Source organism: Zalophus californianus, chromosome 11 (assembly GCF_009762305.2).
Source record: "Zalophus californianus isolate mZalCal1 chromosome 11, mZalCal1.pri.v2, whole genome shotgun sequence".
In the NCBI taxonomy this organism is placed as follows: Eukaryota; Metazoa; Chordata; class Mammalia; order Carnivora; family Otariidae; genus Zalophus; species Zalophus californianus.
In genome coordinates, this window is record NC_045605.1 from 58,927,979 (window position 1) to 58,948,896 (window position 20,918).

A 20,918-nucleotide genomic window follows, 5' to 3' on the forward strand; every position below is an offset into this window, starting at 1 on the left:
GCTGACCCTGCTGAGCACCCCCTCCCCCTCCCTCCCGCCCTTCACTCTGGATCTTAACCCTTGGGAGCCTGGGGTGGGCCTTGGGTTGCTTGAGGCCGCATACCCCTTGCTCACCAGCTGTCCCCTCCACCCAACTTTAGGCTCCCACGGGTTCTGTTGCAGCAGGAGGGATGCAGCAGGGCAGGAGTTGGGAATGGAGGTGGGAGGGAGACTGGAACAGATATGGTCATGGACACTCAGATACCACTTGGCCCAAAAGCTTTTTTCACAGATGGGGAGACTGAGGCCAAGGGCCAGAGATCAGACCAGGATCAGACAGCGAGCTCTGGTGGGTGGGGGTCAGGACTGATCCGACCCCTAGTCTGGGCCCTCTTGGAGTAAGAAGAGGGAAAGGGAGGGAGCTCTATTTGACTTGAGCTCCTATCGTGTGCCTGACGCTGTACATTTGCACTTTATTTAACTTCATATCATTCCATGAGATGGGGATCACCACCCAGTAACATGGTGGGGGGGAACAACCTCAGAAAGCTGAGTAATCACATCCATGAGAAAGATGTTAGTAATAGGCACATAGCACTGGTGTAGGCACTTTTATGTATGTTAACCACTTTCGTCCTCCCTAAACAGCAAATAAGTGGTAGAGGCAGGATTAGGCAGGTGTTCCTTTGCCTCCTTCTGCTTGATTTCCCCTCCCCCGCTTTGACCTTACCCCTTGAGCTCAGTCCAGGGTCCACTCAGTGAGGGGCTTTCCCTTGGGTGGTGGCCAAGGCAGCCTTGAGCAGAGTGTGACCCCAGCCAAGCAGACCCAGCCCTCCCTGACGGGTAGAGTCCAGACCCTTGGGTGGGCCCTCTCACCCCCTCCTCTGGTCTCAGTCTGGCTGGCCTCAGCCCCCTTCATGGCCCTGCACAGAGGGGTGTTTCATATTTCAGGAAGGGGTTCTGTGCTAAGGGGGCTACTCCAAGGATCTGAACAGCAGGAAGATACGAGGGGCCCTCAGAGATCCCCTACAAGTACCCTGCCCACAGAGCTCAGGCCCTGCCGCTAACTCAACAGCAGTCCCCCCAGCCCTGATCAGAGAGGACATCGTGTCCCCTTACCCCTGCCCTCATCAGGCCCCCAGACCTGTACATTCTGATGAGGGCCCTGGGGAGGACAGCCCAAAGAGGCCGATGACCCCCAGGTGTCAGGGACAGCCGGGGGCTGTGGGTACAGTGCCTGGTTGGTCTTCCACGTGACCTTCCTGTGGAGTTTTCCCTCTGTCTCAGCCTTTGGAACATAGTTGAGAAGGGAAAAGATCTGTCCTATACTCAGGCCATCTGCTCCAGACCACTGGGACAGTCCGACTGGCTGGGGGGGGGTATGGAATTCAGTGGCCAGTTCAGTAACAACATTATTATTTAACAGTAGTAATAGTGGCAGTAGCTACTGTTTCTTGGAAGCTTACTATGTGCCAGGCACTGTGGAAGCATTTTTTTTTGGACTGATTTAATCCTCAACAATAGTCTGGTGGGGTAGGTACCATTCCCATTTTACTGAGGAGACAGGTCCAGAAAGGTGAAGTGATTTGCCTAAGATCACCCATTACAGGGAAGAGCTGGGAGTCTGAATCTCTCCCTCCTCGCAGTGAGAACTCTGAGCACTGGGAGACAACTGCAGGCGGAGGAGATCCAAACCCTGTTCTACCCTGGGAACTCCCAGTCTGGAGTGGTGGGCAGGGCGTGGAGGGCCACATGGTCAAGTGGCGTTGCTGGCAGCCAGCTGTGGGGATGGCGGGCCTGCACGGGCATCCTGCTTGTAGACGGGACTGACTGCTGTCAAGTTCTGAGCCCCCCATGGGGACAAGCACCTCTTGGAGGTCTGCTCGCTGCTCTCGTCCCGTCCTGTCTGCTCTGGGCTTTGTTAAATACAACGGCTCTCCTGGGCCCTGTTTTGCTGATGAGGAGACTGAGGTGAGCAGAAGCCAAGGGACTTGCCTGTGGTCCCTCAGCCGTGGAAAGGGAGAGCTGGAACCGACACCCAGGCGGAGGCTCTGAGGCCTGCACGCCACTTCCCTGCCTGGGGCCTGGTCAGGGCCTCCTGGGCCTCTGAAGCCCTGACTTCCCTCAGACACTGCCCACCTGCCTTCTCACAGGGCCCGAGTCTTTCTCCCTTCCCAAACTGAGTCCTCTTACGGTGCCTGGGATGTGGACCAGCCAGATGTCAGTGACTGAACGAACAAACTCAGGGAACATAGTTCCAGAGCCGCGAGGCCAAGAAGCAGGGACCAGCTATGGTCAAGAGTGTGGTGCTCAGTGCCAGAGGGGTTCAGAGGAGGATTCAGAGGTCAGAGAGGCCACCCTCTCCCCCTGACCACAGCAGGGAGGAATGTAGCAAAATCTTCGTCCTCCTTATTACCTTCATTGTTGTGAGGGCAAGGGGGAGAGAGAGGAGGATTGGGACCTCTCATGACCACTCCTCTGTCTCCACTCCCATGGCAAGGAACTAACATCTTTCTTCCTGGGGAAGTCTGGCCTGGCCCTACTTCCTTCTGGCCGGGCCGGTACTAGAGTGGGACAGCCCCCAGGACCGGGGAGCTGCCACTGCATCTTGCTACCCCATATGCCTGGGTCTCCTTTGCCTCCTTCCCTACTGCCCCAGAGGGCACTGCCTTGCTCCTGGCATTCTCTTCTCCCCTCTCCTCCTTTCCTCCGCGATGCCGGGGCCAGGGCTCTGAACTCAGCTTCCCTTGATCTTTACAGAGGCAGCTTCCACCCCAGTCCCTAGGTGTGGACACATCAGGACAGGAACGAATCAAACAGAGCAGGTAAGGTGGGGTAGGGGGCCTTCTCCACTCCTCTCTCTTCCCACCCACCCTCTGCCCACATTGAGCAGCTAGGATTTTAGGATTCTGAGTCTGAGATTCTAGGCATTGGGGATTCAAGGATATCAGGGTTTTGTGTGCTGGTGATTCCCAGCTTCTAAATTTCCAAAATTCTGGGTTCCAAGAGCCTGCAAAGCCTCGAACTGGGCTGGGTAACCTCTGAGTTGAGGCTGAGTCCTGTGCCACACCTTGGCTGGCTGGTGCCAGACAGACAAGGCCTGGAGCTTCTCAGAACTGCTTCTGGGGGTCAGTGGTACAGCTGGCCTCCAGGCTCTGTGTGCTCTCTGCACCCCCATCCCCAGCATGAGCACCCAGCTGTCGCCTTTCAAGAAATCTGAGAACCAGACCCTGCAAGGGACTAGGTGGTAGCAGAAGAGATAGCCATCTTGGTGGGGAACGGGGAGGGAACAGAAAGAGGTCAGGCATCCTCTTCATTTGCTGGCAGTGGGGCTGTCATCCTGGATACCAGGATGGGGTTGAGGGGAGGCCCAGGGAGGCCTGATGGCTGGCTGGGTCACAGAGCAAGGTCTGGGTCATGCTGATGGGTGAGCCAGCTCCTCCCAGGGCCAACATGGAATGTGGCTCAGCAGGCCCAGGTCCAGTCTTGGAGGATCAGAGCCAGGCTCAAGGGCCGCGACAGCCTGGTGGACAGAGACCTGAGCCTGGGAAGCCCTAAGGGAGGCACTGCCCCTCCTCAGGGGGGCAGGGAGGTTGGGCCTTGGCTCAGGGCCTTTGAATATTTTGCAATGCTGCCACCGTCACCCACTCCTTCCGGTGCCCCTCTGGGCCTATGGGCACAGCAGCTGCCCTCAGAGGGCCTTGGGCATGAGAGTGGGAGCCGCCTTGTGGGAAGGTGGCCTGTTCCCTCCCCTGAGAGAAGTGTTTTCATCCTTGGAGACTTCCTGGCTGGGTGTGTTCCTTCCTGGGTTGTGCTTCCCATCTCCTTCCTGCTCCGTATCCCTCTCGGCAGGCACCGTGCATGTGTCTGTGGGTGCTGTTGGGCCCAGACGCATCCTTGGAGGACCTGTGATTTCGCCTTCGTGCAGGTGTGATCAGCATTCAGCATCCCAGTGGATTGGGGTAGGAGGTGCTGGGCGTTGCACTCCTTGATGTGTGAGCTAGGCGAGGCTTTATCCATTTGAGCAGGGACCTTCATCTAGGCAGGCCACTGTGAGTCTGCAGCTGAAATGGCAGAGTTTGTTCCCAGAGCCAACCCTAGCCTGGTGGGGGAAAAGGGCCCTTTGGATAGCAGGGTTGGGGACGAGGCTTTGCCAGATGACAAGAGGCCAGCTTCGGGGTGGGGTCAGTCTTGCTTGCTGAAGGGGTGCCGGAGCCTCAGCTAAAGGCCTGCGTCTCCCCTCAGGCTAGGGCTCTTCCTCCCCCTTCTGTCTCCTCAGCTTTGAAGATTGTCCAAGGTCACACTGCAATCAGATATACTAAGCCTAGGGAGGGAGGCCAAAGATCCAGGGAGCATCTAGTTGTTCTAGTGGTTCTGTTCCAGTTTCTGTTTTGGGACATGAACCAGGACACTCATTTGCCTCTATTGCCAGTGACCTGAAAACCCACATTTCTCGGTGCTGGGCCTGCCTAGCCCAAGTTGGGGCAGGGGGGCAGGGGTTGCTACGGTATCTCTGAGGTCACCTGAAGGGACTGGTCCCTCCCACTTCTTCCAAGGAACAGGCTAGTGGAAGGGAGTCCAGTCTGGGCATCCTGGGTCCTAGTGCTGACTTGTCCTGTGGCCGTGGTTAGTTTGGTTTGTTGCACCTCTCTGGGTGCCCAGTGCCTAAGGAGCAGGTAGTTGGTGGGTGTGGAGCGCTGGGGGAAGGCAGGCCTGGGTTCTGGCAGGCAGGAGACTAGAGCTGTAACTGGGTGGGCACTAGGGGAATGGGAGGTGCCTGATCTAGGAAGCCAGAGGTCAGGTTCTAGCCACATTCCGGCCACTGATTGCAGTGTGACCTTGGACAAGTCATCACTTGCCCGGGCACTAAATTTCCATGTATAAAATTGGGAGATGTTCATTCAATCAGCAGATTTTCACTGTCTGCCAACCTCAGGCTGGATGCAGGAGAATCAGACCCTGGTCCTGCTTTCAAGAAGCACCCAGCCAAGTCTGTGAGGAGAAGCTCACAGATAGTGACATCCCAGTGTGATCAGGGCCGTGGTCATGCAAGTCACAGACTGCTTCCTGGAGCAGGTGACCCTTGAAGTTGACACTTGAACTTCAAGTGCACTTGAAGCTCTACCTTGAAGAGCAAGGGAGAGAATGATGTTCTAGGCAGAGGGAAGGGTATAAGCAAAGACCTGGAGGTCAAGTGTCAGGCAGTGGGAGTGGAGGGAGCGAGATGGGAGAGGAGTGAGTGACAGGAGCCAGAGGGTGGAGGCCCTTTGAACCCCATGGGGTAATAGAGAGTCATGGAAGGGGTAGGCAGGGCAGAGGGGGCAGGGCTGGTCTCAGAGACTCCTGGAAGTCTGGGCTGGCTCTGACCTGCTCTAGGTGGGCAGCAAGGTGGGGGGGGGTGGTGGTGGTCTGAGAGTCAGCACTTCCTCTGTGTGGGTGAGGGCTCCCTGAGTGGGGTTTATTAGGCCAACACAGCAGGAAGTGGCTGTGGCAGGTTCAGGTGCAGAGAAGGGGCAAGCCCAACCACAGAGAGGGCCAAGGAACCTCGGAGTTGAATCTTTGACTCCTAGAACTCCAGTCTGAACCTTGACACCTTGTTGGACACCTTGTCCAACCATCCCTCTCCCTACCCGTGTTGCAGGCCCCTGTCCCAAGCTCCTGACTGAGGTGAGCCAGGCCTTTGTGGACGTCCATTCATCCATTCCTCCAGGGGCCAGCCACTTCTGGCTACTGGGCATAGGGCTATGAATGAGACAGTGCTCCTGTCCTCTGGTTGAGGAGACTGACAATGAACAAATGTGTAATGCAGTAGTGTAACCCAACAGTGGTGCGTGGCATCCGAGTATGTAACCCAACAGTGATAAGCTGAAAAACGACACAGAGTTAGGGACTCGCGGGGGGCACATTTTTAGGTAGAGTGTTCAGGGAAGGAAGGCCTTGCCTCTGAGAAAGTGCTGGAAAAAGTGTGGGAGTGAGTCATCAGATGGGTGGAAGAGTATTCCAGGCAGAGGAGCTCCAGTGCCCAGCTCTGAGGTTAGAGCACACAGAGTGGGTTGGAGTAACAGCAAGGAGACAGAGACAGTGGGGGCAGACCGTGCAGCCTGGCCGGCCATGTCCTGGCTTTGGCGTTTCGTCTGAGGGAGGTGGGAATTCTCTGGGGAGTGAGAACCGGTCAGATTTGGGCTGTGTTTTGAAGGCATGCATTTATTCCTTACAAGTCTGCATGGTAGAACTGTCGTAATCCCCATTGTGCAGATGGTGAACTGGAGACTCAGAGATTATGTGAATTCCCAAGTCTCCTAGCAGCTGGGCACCCCTGTGCACCCGCCCGCCCGCCCACCTGCTGCCCCGTGATCCATCCCGGAAGCGCCCTGCTGCCTTCATGGCTTCCAGCTGTCTGAACAGTAAGGGCAGGTATCTTAGCATTAGCCTTCAAGGCCCTTCTCAGCCTGCACTCATGCTCCCTCTCTCTTGCCCACCCAGCCCCTCCGTGTCCTCCCTGCTCTCTGCCTTTCTCTGCACTGTCCCCTCTGAGGAGATGGAATAGAAAGAGGGGCCCGGGCAGCCCTTGGGTCAGATGCTGGCTCCTGTGTTATTTTAGGCAGGTTACTTAACCTCTCTGAGGCTTAGTTTCTTTCTCATCTGTAAGGTGGGCTAAAACCACTCACTTTCTAGACTGTCATGAGGATGGTATAAAACAATCCACACACTGTGTTTAGCACAGCGCCTGGTAGATGGTAAGCACTTCATAATCACCACCTTTTGTTGTTTTAGGCAGGGATGGCCTGGTTGGATAAGTGGGTTAGAATGTTCTCCGTGAGTTCGAGAGGAGAGGCCGAGTCAGGGAGGCTTCCCGTCTTCTGTCTGGCTCTATAGCTGGGGAGGCTGAGATAACACATCACATTGGAGGCCATAGCCTGTGAGGCTGGTACCCGGTCTCTCTCTCTCCTTTCCAGCACCCGCCCTGCCAGTCTGGTCACCTCCACCCCATCCAGACAGGCAGCTTACCCCTTTCAGGTGCCAGCAGCAAGGGGTCTGCTTATCTTTGGGCTTTCTCCATTCCAGGGGCCACCTAGGGAGAGGGAAGTTCGGGTTTCTATTCTCCTGGGCTGCTAGTTCTCAGGTGCAGGGGAGCCTAGTCTCTCTTCCTGGGTGGGTAGGCACATCAGGTTCTGGGGCAGCTCAGAGAGCATGGGATCAAGCAGCCTTCTGTCCCTCTCCCAGGCCAGGGCCAGGGCTAGCCCTCAACCCCTTTGAGGGTCCCAACATGTGACTCTGGTTCTGCCCACTCCTGCCGCCTGGGAACCTATTGTCAGCCCTGTGCGCTCCCACCCACCATGTGGTCAGCCCTGTTTCTTCCTGTTTCTGCCTCATTTATAGTGTTAAGAGCCCACCCCCCCCCCCCGCCCCGTCCCTGCCCTGCCCCGCTGTATGGGGCAGTGAACACAGAGGAGGATCTTCCTGGAGTAACCCTGTAGCACCCCTGGCCTTACCCTACCTGGGGAGCCCCCAGCTCAGGAGAGGACTGTCTGTGCCTGAGGTCAGGGAACCAGACCAGAGCCCCGTGTGCTCCTGCTGGGAGTGTCCCAGGTCTCCTCAGGTGCTGTGCCTGAGCAGTGAAGGGCTGGGGCACAGGGAAGTTGGGTGTGGGTCAGGGCTACGTGGTTAGGGTTAGGTGAGGGGCTCTGCCTTGGGGGCAGTTACGGGTAGGCTGAATGGTGTGCTGGCTAAAGGTGGGGCAAGAGCGGGAAGCAGGGAGGAGGTCCCGAGATCCAGGCCTGCCGGGGAGACTGGAGTGGATGGGCGCAGTGGGGATGGAGAGGGAGGTGTGTGTCAAAATAAGGTAATGAGGAGGCTCAGGGGAAATGGGAGGGAATGGCCCAGAGTGATCCTGAGTGATCTGTTTGAAGGTGGGAGTACATGGTTGGCCAAGGGGGATTCGAATGTCACAGACTTTGACAAGGCCTAAGCCCCAAATCATTTAACTTTCAGTTTCATTAATTTGTAAGTAGGTACTCCAGATAGTCACACTTGATTCCATACCTTCCTTCCTAGCTGACCCTCTCCAGGGTGGGGCTTGGGCATGAGGGGGCCCCCGGTGGGGCTTAGGGAAACGTGGGTGACGGTCAGGGCTAGGATGGGGTCAGATGCTGTGTAGAGGACAAACCACAGGACTCTGAAGTCTCATGTTTACTAATGGACCTCAGTGCATTTCCCATTTGAAAGTCCCTGGGCTGCACCCTGCTGCCGGCCTTCCTGTCCGTATCTGCTAGGCTGTGTTTTAGACCTTGGGGAGAATAAGAACATGGTGGGAGGGAGGGAGGGAGCTTTGGGTCTCAGTTTCTCATTCTCCAGTCCAGATGGCCCAGGAAATCAGCTTCTTTTATCACTGTCCTCTTAGTCGTCTACTCATGTTACATTTAAAATCATAAGGGTACTTTTTAATAATGGTTTTGAGGAACATACTGGGACAAACTCAATTCTAATAGACTTAAGAGACTTTTATCATTTTGTCTTCTAATTATAAAAGTGATACACAATCATAAAAACTTTAAACAGTACAGACATGAAGGTTGTAGAAAGTGATAGTCTTTCAAGATTGGGGTGGGTGTTAGGGCTAGGTCTGAAATTGAGCTGAGGGATGTTTACTGTCCCCTAGTCTTTAATGCACCATGGGCATGAATAAAACTGGTTTTATATTTTTGTACGGTGATGCTCAACTGGCTACCCCCAAGGGGCTTGTTAAAATGGCCTACCTCTCACCAGGTCCACTGTGTGCGATGTGCGTGTTGTGCACTGTCCAAGGGTATCTGGTTAGGAGGGGGTGAGGTGAGAGCTGGGAGAGGGGATCCTGAAACCTAGCCTGTCCTCTTTGCTGAGCTGCAGGTCCTGCTGTGGGGCTCCTGAAGGAAGAGGCATTTTTTTCTAATTTGCTCAAAGGCCCCACTTAGGTTGGAGGTAGCCTTGCTGTCCCTGGAGAGTGCATGGTGGGGTGGGGAATGTGCAGTGCCTGGGGCCACCCAGACAGAGGTCCAGGGGGCAGTGGGGTATCCAGTCTAGAGCCCCGCAGGGGGACGTGGCTGGAGGCAGGGTGTGATAGTCATTGGGGGCTGGGGTAATGGAGAGCTCCAGAGTGCTGCGGGGTTTAGACTAGAGCCTGGCTACAAGGCCAGCACCAAGGGCCCCTCTGGTCAGGACCGGCCAAGGCCTTGGGACTAAGGAACAGGAAGTGTCTGTCTTCGCAGCAGAGGAGTGAGCAGATGACGAGTGAGTGTGGTCTCTAGTACATACATGGTGACGTGTCATAGTCATCTGGGTGACAGCTCTGCTTTATGGAGGGGGAAACTGAGGCTCAAAATGTGACAAGACTTTCCCAGCACTTCAGGCAAGAAATGATGGAGCCAGGACTGGGACCCGGACTTGCCTTGCATCCTGGGGGGAAAGGGCCCTGGCCTGGAGCCCTAGGGACTCACCAGTGGCCCCCAGCTCCCCACCAGGGGACTGAGGCAGCTCTTCGTACATCCAGCTGCTGGGGCCCCAACTTAGTCCTCATTGTCCTGAGGGCTGCTCCTCAGAGGACCCCAGAGGACGGGTCACACCATGGATGGGCTGGGCAGAAATCTGGTGCCAGGGCAAGTGATGGGGCAGAGATTCGGAGCTGCAGCAAGGCAGGAGACTCTGGTATAATTCTTTGGGTCCAGTATGCAGTGCCCCCCGCCCCCATCCCTGAGAGAAACAAAGTAGGCTCCTTGGCCCAGGGATCAATCAGCTCCCTGCCTGAGGGCTGCACCTGCTGCCTTTGCCTAGCTGGGCTGGAGGGAAATAGCTGCTGCAGCGGGTGGGGCCACTTCTGCACCCTCTGAGCCAGGAGCCCAGCCCCCACCTAGGTCCTCATATCTAAGGGAAGTGTCTCCAAGGCCCCTTGCCTGCTTCACGGAGTCCTGAGAACACCCAGAAAGGTGGTGGATCAAATGCGGCCCTGCCCATAGGTATCACCTGGTGATTGGGTTGGGGGGTAGTGGGCATCGTGGGGCTCTGGGGGCATTTGGACATAGGGAGTGTGGGGGCTGAAGGGGGTGTGTGTGGTGGAGGGGCAGATATGCTGTGTGGCTGCCAGAGTGGTGTGAAAGATGTGTGTCCGTAGAGGCTGTGTGAGGTGTTAAGTTTGTGGTGCTGGTAGGTTGTGGTTTGTAGACCTGGCCTGGCTAAAGGTGCATGTGTATTGTTCTTGGTTCCTGTGTGGGACGCTCTGAGGGGTTTCCTGAGGTCTGGATGCTAGGGTCCCTGCCTAGCCTGTCTGGGGCAGTGCGGGGTGGGAGGGGAGGGCGTGCAGGGGAGGAGAGGAGGGGTTGAGTGGTGCAGCAGCTGTGGCCTCAGTGTGGAGCCTGGGCCTGCCTTCCTCTCCCTCCAGTGCCCGCATCACTGGTCCTTCCCTTGAACCCAGAGCACAGCTCTGCGCAGAGGGGGCCTGAAGATGCAGTCCTGCGGGGGGCGGGGGGGTGGGGGGTGGGGCCTGCAGGGTCTTGGCTGAGGGGAGCTCAGAGCTGAATGTGGAAGGAGTTGGGCCCTTCGGGGCTGCCCTGACTCAGGCCTGACTCACTCATGCAAATCAGAATACAAAGGAGGCTCACACCCATGTGGGAGTCCCCAGACCCGTCGGGGTGTCACTGCTGTCCTCTCACATCCCTCGTCCCTGCCCCACTGAAATAACCCTGTCTCTGGATCTGCTGGGTCCTTTCCTATCCCTGAGCCTTACACACTCAGTTCCCTCTGGCCGGAAGTGCAACCTCCCATTTCTTCAAAGCCCAGCTCAGGAGTGCCCTCTGGAAGCCTCTCTGACTTGGCGCTGACAGGGGCAGTCGCATCCTCTGAAGGCCCTGTTGACTCCAGGAAGTGACTTGGGCACATTTCCACCTCCCCCAGCTTCCCTGAAATGGGGCAAGAATCTCGGGCCTTGGGTTTGTGATGAGGACAAGTGAGGTAAAGGTGGGAATCTGGCAAGGGCATGCAGCAGGCGCTTAGGAAACAGAAGAAGTGGGAGTGTGTCTGCCTTTGGCTAAGGCTCTGGGCTGCCTTCCTGCTGGACTGGTGGGTATGGTGCAAGGGAGACTATGGGCTAGGACAGAGAAGGGGCAATGAGATTTTAAACTGTGGTGGGGGTTGAAATGGTAGTCAGAGGACAGAAGGTGAAAGCTTTGCTGCCAGCAAGAGGGACTCAGGTCAGACCTGAAGAAGGACCGGCTGGCAAGGATTAGTGATTCCGGATGACTCTTATCTCTGGACTGAGTGAACCCTGGGCCAGCCAGGCCCTGGACTCCACTGTGGAGGGCAGGGGGGATAAGAAGGGGTGCAGACTCTGATGATACCCCGGGCCAGGTAGGGGTTAGGTGGGGTGGATCCCCACGGATGGAACAGCTAGAGACAGATCGAGAGCAGTGCTCTACTACAGGGCTCAGCTGCCGAGGTTTAGGAGCCCAAGGGGAGTGGTGAGGGAGGACTTGCTGGAGAAGGCAACCTGGAATCAGCACCTGAAGGTGGGGGGGATGTGGCTCATTTACTCATTGTCAGCAGACATTTTCAGGGGCCCCATATGCTAAGCTGGTGCCTGGTGCAAAAAGCAACGTGGAGGGAGTCCTGGGCCAGCCAGGCCTGGCTGGGACTTGGGTTACATCAAGTCACTTCCTCTCTGTGGGTGTTGTTTCTTCATTTGTAAATGTCAGTGCTGGAGCAGGTCGAATGACAAGGGACTGCACTTGTGGCTTTGAGCTGGGGTGGGATCTTAGTTGGCACAGCAGAGGGGAGCTGGAGGGAGACAGGAGAAGCCGGGGCAGGGGTGGGGTGGTGGGGTGTTGAGGCTTGAGCTGGGCCCTTGGGGTAGGGGAGGAGGGGAACCCCCCAGCTTGTGGCATGCTGTCACAACAGGATGACACTCCCTTCTGCTGGGTCCCTGCTTCCTGGGGGTAGAGACTCAGTGACGTGTCACAGCAGCTGGAGGGCTTACATCTCCAAACTGGGGCCAGGATTGGTGTATAGCGAGTGTGCCACTTGCCTTGGGCACAAGTGTAAGGGGCAGGGGTGGACAAAAGGCTCAGTAATCAAGATAATATTTTTAAGCCATATTTTTAAAAAATCAAAATTAATGAGAAAAATCCGAGATAAAATACCAAAATTTTAAAAAAAGAGGATCAGTATTGCCAGTTCCTTCTTTGTCTCAGGCTCAGCAGGGCAGTGCTCCAAACTTCTTTTTTTCAAGGAGCTGCCTCCTCCAGGAAGCCTTCCCTGACCCTCAGCCTGGTGAGGGCCCTGTGGGCTGTTTTCACTGGCTGGATGGTGTCTGACCCCCCTCTAGCCTGAGCTTCCTGGAGAGCCAGTCCAGGTCTGAGGTCGGGCTTATGCTTCTAGAGCCTTGAATGAGGCCATCCTAGAGGGGTGTCAGGGTGGATCCCTGAGTCTGACCTTGGGCTAAAGTCTTTAGTGCGGGAATAGGAACTTGAGGGAGGCCCGGGAGGGAGCTGACCCCTTCTTAGGGTTGGAAGTGATTTCCTGTTTCCCAACCCTGGTCATTCCAGTAGGGTGGTTGGGGCCGTCAGTAGTCCACGTTGAGTCTTTAGAATGGAGCCTGAGCTGTAGCAGGTGCTCAGTTAGTATTCATGATCACTTTTGAGAGGCAGGAACAGAGTGGCTAAGAATCCAGAGTTAGGGGGCACCTGGGTGGCATAGTCTGTTGAGTATCCAACTCTTGGTTTTGGCTCAGGTCGTGATCTCATGGTCATGAGATTGGGCCTGTGTCGGGCTCCGTGCCCAGCACTGAGTCTGCTTGAGATTCTCTCCCTCTCCCTCTGTCCCTCCCGATTGTGCTCTCTCTCTCTAAAATAAATAAATATTAAAAAAAAAAAAATCCAGAGTTAAGACTATCCAGGAGAAATGAAATGCAAGCCACAAGTGCAATTAAAAATTTTTTTAAATTAATTTTAATGTATTTAATCTAACTAACCAAAATATTATACTTTCATCATATAATACATAGAAACAATAGAGATAAAAATCTTCAAAATCCAGTGTGTACTCTGTACAGCACACTTCGTTATGTGGCCACATCTTCAGTGCTTATGGCCATATGTGGCTACTGCTGGTTACTGGATTAGACATAGTAGATCTAGGATCTAATTCAAGCTGCCCCTTCCTAGCTGTGTGACTTTGGGCAAATTACTTAACTTCTCTGTGCCTCAGTTTCTTCATCTTGTACTATGATCTGTGTACCTCATAGGGTTGCTGTGAGGATTCAGTAAGTTAATAAAAAATGCTTAGGTACCTGGTGTATAATAAAGACTATTTAGGATGTCTTTTATTTTAAAAAAAATTGTCATTTGAGTAGTACTGCCGTTCTTTGCCAATTCTTTCTGAAGTACTAATTACCTAAAATTTATTTTTAAAATACTTTAAGGGGCTCCTGAGTGGCTCAATGGGTTAAGCATCTGCCTTCAGCTCAGGTCATGACCCCAGGGTCCTGGGATCAAGTCTGCATGGGGCTCCCTGCTCAGTGAGGAGTCTGCTTTTCCCTCTGCCTCAGCCCCTCTACCTGCTTGTGCACTCTCTCTCCCAAATAAATAAAATCTTAAAAAAAAATACTTGTGAAACATATACCTACTTTAGCCCCATCCTGAGAAGTAGCTGTGGATTTATCTTCTTAAGATAAATATCTAGCTAGTAAATTCAGATGTTTACAAGTGCCCCCCTGAAGCCATCACACGGAGGCTCGCAGTTTTCTGTTGACCCCGCCCTGGTGGCAGGAAACATGCTATGGCCCCCACGTGCTCATCGACCCCGCACCCTCCTCACACAGAGCCCAGGCCATCTGAGCTTGCTGGTGCTGCCCTTGGGGATGGCGCTCGGGGATGACCCATTCCTTCTCCTCCTGCCTGGAAACACCCTCCTTTGGCCCCCACACATGTTTAGGAGCAGGGCCTCTGGGGTCCTCGTACCCGTGCCTCAGTTGCCTCCTCTGCGCTCACCGCACCCCATGGCTTCCAGCCTCAGGGGAGAGTGTCCTGTTTCCCTGGGCCTCCCCTGCGTCCCCCACCTCTCATTGACAGGCTCTGCCTTGTAGTGGGAAACTGCATCTGTCCCCTGTTCAGTCCTCCCTGGGGGTGGGCCAGGCCCCACAGTTCCCACAGCAGCCTGTGTCTGCACGGCCCAGCCACCCGTCCTGGGGAGGCCAGAGCACGGGAAGTCCTGACTCCTCTTCGCCACCTGTGTGGCCATTACCTCCCGGGGGGCATGTCCACCTCTTCACTCCCGCGGGAAGGCCTTCCTCTGGCCCTAACCTCCACTGCCCCATGCGGCTTCCATTAGGCTTCCTGATCCCTTCCTTCTTCCCCTACCATCTTCCCCATCTCTTGCTTCCTTCCCTCTCTCCCCCCTTCCCCTTCTTCCTTCCTCCGCCTCCTCCTCCTGGCATCCAGCTGCTCAGAGTGGCTCATAGACTTTCTCCTCCGCTCCTGTCCTTGCAGGTTCCACCTTGGACCAAGATGAGGAGCCATTCAGAGTAGCTGCTGCCTCTGGAAAGGTCCCCAGTGTCCTGGGCAGCCCAGCGGGTGAGTCAGGAGGTGGGGGGCAGGGAGCTGGGTTGGGTGTGGTTGGCTGAGCCCCAGCTTTGAAGTGCGGGAGGCTTCGTGGAGGCCAGACCTGAGGTCCCAGTTTTCATTTTGAAAATAGGCAGAGAGACAGGGGAGAGGGTGAGGCTAAAGAGCCCCCCAGGAGGGCTTTGAAGGGGTGGGATAGGGCAGGGACCAGCGGCGGGGTGGGGGTTGTGGATCACATTCTCTTTTAAATTGTACTTCTTTTTTGGAAAGTGATAGAAAAGTTTAAGGTACAGAAGGTATAGTGAAAGGTAACCCTCCCTCCTTGTCCTCACAGCCTCCGGTTCTTCTCCCCCAAGGCAGGCGGTTTCTTGTAAACCCATCTGCAGGTGGTCTGTGGGTGTGCGCGTGCGTGCATATATGTATACGCATGTACATACGGACATATATGTACATAAAAAATGTACATTTTTTATTTAACCTAGATGTTTATATAACAAAACACTGCTCTGCATCTTATTATTCCACCTAACAACAAATCCTTAATATCACTTCTATGAATTTTAGAATCTGCCTAATGGTAACTTGGGGGCGACTGTGCTTTGTGCTGGTTATAGCTTAACCTGGGAAGAACTGATGTCTTTATAATGTTGAAAGCTGGTTTACCCAAGAACATCCAATGTATTTCTGTTTGTGTCTTCCTTGGGCCCCTCAGCAGCCTTTTTAAAGAACTCACATAGTTCAAAATGTAGGTAATTGACAAAGATATAGAGTGAAAAGTCTCCCTCCCACCGGAGGTGGGTTTCCAGGGAAGCTGATGGAGCCTGAGCTTCAGGCTCCAAGGCCCGGAAGGGGCCTGGGTACTGTGTGCATGTGGTTTGGGAAATTTTTACAAAAGTAAGATATTCTTTGTTTTTCCAATTAAAAAAAATTTTTTTAAACTGAGGTATGATTGACATACAACATTGTATTTTCAGGTGTACAACATAATGATTTGATATTTATATATATGTAGAATGATAAAGATATTCTGATATCTTTTATTTTTATTTTTTTACAAGAAGGCGGTGGGGGAGGGACAGAAGGAGAGGAAGAGAGAGAATCTCAAGCAGGGCTCCACACCCAGTGCAGAGCCCGGTGAAGGGCTCCGTCTCACCACTCTGAGACCATGTCCTGAGCTGAAATTAAGAGTTGGATGCCTAACAGACTGAGGCACCCAGGCGCCCCTCTGATATCTTTTTCTTAAAGAGGGAATTGAACATGTGTCAGCGTCAGACCCCTTGAAGTCTGGCTCTATGTCTGCTCCCTTCCATCCCCCCTCAGCCTTCCGTTTTCCTCCTTAGAGGCAAGGTCACCTTCTCTCTGTCTGATATAGCTTTTCAGAGATATTTTATGCATTTACCATCACCGCAGACTGGTGTATCCTCTCTGGTTTCGTTTTTTTCTGTTACATAAAAGGCAGAATGTTCTATATACTGTTCTGCACCTTTCTTTAGCCATTTAACAACATTATCTGGGAAGTCATCCCATATCAACATGTAATGAGTTTCCTCATTTTTTTTTTTTTTTAAGTAGGCTCCACACCCAGCGTGGAACCCACCACAAGGCTTGAACTCACGACCCTGAGATCAAGACCTGAGCTGAGACCAAGGACTCAGACGCTTAACCCACTGAGCCACCCAGGCGCCCCAAGTTTCCTCGTTCTGTTTTTTAAGGCTGCTCGTAGTCTACTGTATGACTGCACTATAATTTAGTTAACCGTTCCCTGTTGATGCGTATTTTGGTTATTTCCAATCTTTTGTTATTGTACATATCGCTGTTGCCAGTCACCTTGGAAGACTGCAGGATAAGTGTCTAGGGGTGACTGGATCAAAGGGTAGGGACTTGGGGTTTCATACTATTGTGGCATTAATTGTCCTCCCAGAGGCACTCCCACTAGCCCGCAAGGGAATGCCTCCTCCCGGTCACCCTCACCGCCCTAGTGTGAGGAGATTAAGTTCGTTTTCATATGCTTAAGAACCATTTATATTTTCCTTTCTGTGAATTTCTCTCTGCATGTTTTTTTCCCTTTTTCTGTTAGGTCATCGACCTGTTTCTTCTTTCTAGGTGCTTTTCAGTGTTTAGGAGAATCAGTTCTGTGTCTGGAATATGAGAGACAGATGTCCTCTGATTTGTCGTTTATCTCTTGGCTTTGTTTCTGGTGCATTTTCATCATGCAGGAATGTTTGATTTTTATATAGTTGAATTTTTTTTTTTAAAGATTTTATTATTTATTTGACAGAGAGAGACACAGCGAGAGAGGGAACACAAGCAGGGGGAGTGGGAGAGGGAGAAGCAGGCTTCCCGCGGAGCAGGGAGCCCGATGCGGGGCTCGATCCCAGGACCTGGGACCATGACCTGGGCCAAAGGCAGATGCTTAACGACTGAGCCACCCAGGCACCCCTATAGTTGAGTATTTTACTCTTTATCTTCCTGGGTTTGTATCATTTCCAAAAGGATTTTGCCTCTCTGAGATGATATTTTAAACCCTTTCATGGTTTTATTTTTTATAATGAAATCTTTGATCTGCCTGTAATTTATATACTGTTTTAAGGTGTGGGGTAGGGGGTCAAACTTTGTTTCTAGATTGTTCCATGGCTGTCCAACAATTTAATAATACATCTTTTCTCCACTAGTTTGAGATGTTACTTTTATTTTTTAAAGATTTTATTTATTTATTTGACAGAGGAGACACAGTGAGAGAAGGAACACAAGCAGGGGGAGTGGGAAAGGGTGGAGCAGGCTTCCCGCCGAGGAGGGAGCCCGATGTAGGGCTCGATCCCAGGACCCTGGGATCACGACCTGAGCTGAAGGCGGACGCCTAACGACTGAGCCACCCAGGGGCCCCGAGATGTTACTTTTATTGGACACTAAATTATTATATGTATTTGGATCTATTTTTGAACTTTCTGTTTTGTTTGATTCATCTGTTCAGGTGCTGGTAACATGTACTATTTTAATTACAATGGCTTATATGTTTTAATATGTGATGAGGCTGGTTCTCTTTACCCTTCTTTTCCCCCATGCCCTGCTTCCAGAATTTTCCTGGCTCTTTCTGCTTGTTTACTTTTCCACATGAATTTTCAGATCTGCTTGTCTAGCTCCCTTTCCCCCCTTCCCCAAAATTGTGTGTGCATTTAATAGGATTGTGCATATTTATAAATTAACTTAGAATTACTATCTTCCTGATGCCTTCACCCAGGAGCATACCATGTCTTTCCATTTGTCCAGGTCTCTTCTTTTGCCTCTTCCTATAGATCTCGTACAGTTCTTATTATGTTTCTTCTTGGTGTTTTAGGTTTTGTAATACTATAGTGAATGAGGCTCTTCATCCTGGTTTCTACCTGGTTACTTGCCTATAAATACTGATTCTGTTCTGTTAGTTTCGAATCCAGCTCACATTGCTAAATTCTTTAATTTTTAATCCCATGATTAATAATAATCACCATCATGGAATGGATATCCTTGTTTCATTCCTGACTTAAATGAAAAATTTTCCATTGTTTTCTAATGAAGCAAGATGCTGATTTTTAGCTTAAGGAAGTATCAGTCTGTTTCTATTTTAGTAAGATTTTTGTTAAGTACACTGGATATTGTGTTTTATCATTTGCTTCTTTGGTATCTGTGGAGATGATCTGGTGACTTTGCTCTTTTGATTTGCTAATCACCTTCTCTCTGTGTCATCAGTCTCTTGACACTTGCCAGGCTGGGAGCTCTGGAGTGCAGGGATGGGACCTGAGTCCCTGTTGCCCAGTGCCAGGCTGTCTCCAATGAACAAATGAATGGACAGCCTTTCTATACATTAACCCCCTTGGTGGTGGGAGCGGTGACTCATTCACAGGGCCAGGACACCAGAGGCTATGTGATGCTCGCTTCATTTAACTCCTAGAGCATTCTGCTTCCTCCAGGGGCATGGAGGTAGGGTGAAGCTCAAACCCCTACAGGGGGCCTGCAGGGGGACCAGCAGGCCCCACCCGTATTGGCTAAGCCCCTGGGCTTAGCCATCAGCTGGGAACTGGAGCCTCAGAAGAAACTGGGCCCTTGCCTGGGTCTTGCAGAGGACAGTAGATGCAGCCATTGGCCAGCCTTGCAGCAGCAGCCCCCGGCTGTGGATGGGGCTTAGGGGTGGTGCCAACTCTGGAGGTGCGGGAGGGCTTCCTAGAGCAGGTGTGAGCTGGATGCTAGGAGGCCACAGGGATGGGGGTGGCAGGTTTCAGGCAGAGACAAAAGCCTATGTGTTCAGGGCCCTGGCAGTATCTGGCCTTGCCTGGCACAGGGGAGAAGCTCAAGGACAGAGCTTGACTGCATGGCATGGGAGAGCCACAGATGGTTGCTAACTGGGGAACTGTGACCAGACAGCTTTGCCTCTCACCTGTGCCCATCTGCCTATTCCAGGTCCGGACAGGGCCCTGCTGGCTGCCCTCTGCTAGCAGGAACCATGGCAGAGGCCGGGGATGCAGCGCTCTCTGTGGCCTGAGTGGCTGCGAGCGCTGCACCTGGAGCAGTACGCCGGGCTCTTCGAGCAGCATGGACTGGTGTGGGCCACAGAGTGCCAGGGCCTCAGTGATGCCCGCCTGCAGGACATGGGCATGCTGCTGCCTGGTCACCGCCCGCCGCATCCTGGCTGGCCTGCTGCGCGCCCACACGCCCCCAACCCCGGCTCCCCGCCCCACCACACGGCCTGTGCCCATGAAGCGTCACGTCTTCCGCTCGCCGCCCACGCCTGCCGCACCGCCTGCCACGCCACCGGAGCCACTGCCCACGGCTGGAGAGGAGGAGGGGCTGCCCACTGCCCCCCCCATCCCCCCCCGGAGGAGCTGCCTGCCGCCCGCCTGCTTCTCCACCCCATCCACAGCAGCCCCGGACCCTGTGCTGCCCCCGCTGCCCGCCAAGCGGCATTTGGCAGAGTTAAGTGTTCCGCCTGTGCCCCCCCCGTACTGGGCCCCCCCGCCTGCTGGTGAGGTGAGTGGGGATGCCATCCATGGTGGGAGGAACAGGGGTAGAGGATCCTAGAAAGTGGAGGGGGCGTCTGTGGGCCTTTGGCAGTGGGGTAAGAAGGCCTCCCTCAGTGGAGGGAAGGGCCTGTGTAAAGCTCAGAGGTGGGAGGCACCGTCCAGGGGCACTCTGAGCAGATTGGACCTAAACTGTTGGGTGAGTGTGGGTGAGGCTTGTGGATGGCACTGGTGCGATATTCTGTGAAGGCCAGGTGGGAAGCCAGGAAGGTTTCAAGCAGAATAATCCGATAAAAGCTGAATACTAAAAAGATGACTCTGGCGGGCTGGTGAGGTTGGTGGAGGAGGAGGCTGGGTGACTAGTGACAGGGCCCAGGCTCCCAGGAGAGGCGCCTACTCGGGCTGTGCTAACAAGGCTGGAAAGAAGTAGGCAGATTGGGGTGAGAAGTTGGCCCTGGAATGACGGGCCTTGGGGATGGCCAGGCATAAGCAGAGAGGGCACGGGGGGCTGTGCAGCATCCATGTTTCCATCTTGGGTGGATAGTGGTGCCATCCCTGATCTGGGGGTCCAGGGACAGAAGTGTAGCAAGGAGGAAATCTGGAGTTCCGTTTGGGGGCCTGGTGAGTATGAGATGCTGGGAGATGGGAGAACGTTCTGAGTCAGTAGGGTAGCATGTGGAGGAAACAGTCTAGGATGATGAGCTTGCCTTCGGGGGGCGGGAACTGCCCCGGGCCTGGGACCTGTGCTCCTGTGTCCCGTCCACACTGCCCCTGCCGCATGGCCCCAGGTCCCGGGCGACACTTCTCAGGCCTCAGCCTACTCACTGTCCCCTCCTCCTCAGAATTGTTTCCCCCTCTCCTGGCTCCCCGTACTCCTGTTTCCCTTGAGTTTCCTCCTCCTCCTGTGGACGGTCCATTTTAACCTCCTTCACATATGCCTTCCCTTCCTGTCATTTGCCGGGGTTGCCCCAGCTGGTGCCGGTTATGTGTTCAGGGTGTAATGGAGATTATTGCAGTACTTGGACCAAGTCAGCCTAATACGGGAGGGCTTCTCGGAGGAGGAAAGGATGTGTAGAGAGAGGTCTCCTGGTCCCCTACTCTTGAGCACTGTGCTGGGTGCTTCACTTACACGATCTTGTTTGATTCTGCTCAAGTCTTTTGGGGGATTTGTGCCCTGTTTTCAAGTAGAGAAACTGAGGCTCAGAAAAGGGAGAGGAGCACGAACTGGATCCATGCCAAGTGCATGCTCAGGGAGCCCCTAATAGGGAGGGTCTGGGTGGTTTTCCCCACCCAGAGAGGGGCATTAATAGTAAGAGGGCCTTGAAGGCCAAACCAGGGCTGTGGTGTTTTGAGGTTTGATTGGTGAAAG

At 53.7% G+C, this 20,918-nt stretch overlaps 1 protein-coding gene across 1 annotated transcript in view; it reads left to right on the plus strand.

The window, feature by feature from the left end:
* ARAP1 (ArfGAP with RhoGAP domain, ankyrin repeat and PH domain 1) overlaps positions 1-20,918 on the plus strand; it is a 62,297-nt gene that overhangs the window by 2,238 nt on the left and 39,141 nt on the right. Inside the window, 6 exon segments of the mRNA XM_027578829.2 lie at positions 2,740-2,804; positions 14,490-14,573; positions 18,993-19,071; positions 19,073-19,207; positions 19,209-19,523; positions 19,525-19,559. Coding sequence (XP_027434630.1) covers positions 19,036-19,071; positions 19,073-19,207; positions 19,209-19,523; positions 19,525-19,559 — 521 coding nt within the window. The 5' untranslated portion in view covers positions 2,740-2,804; positions 14,490-14,573; positions 18,993-19,035.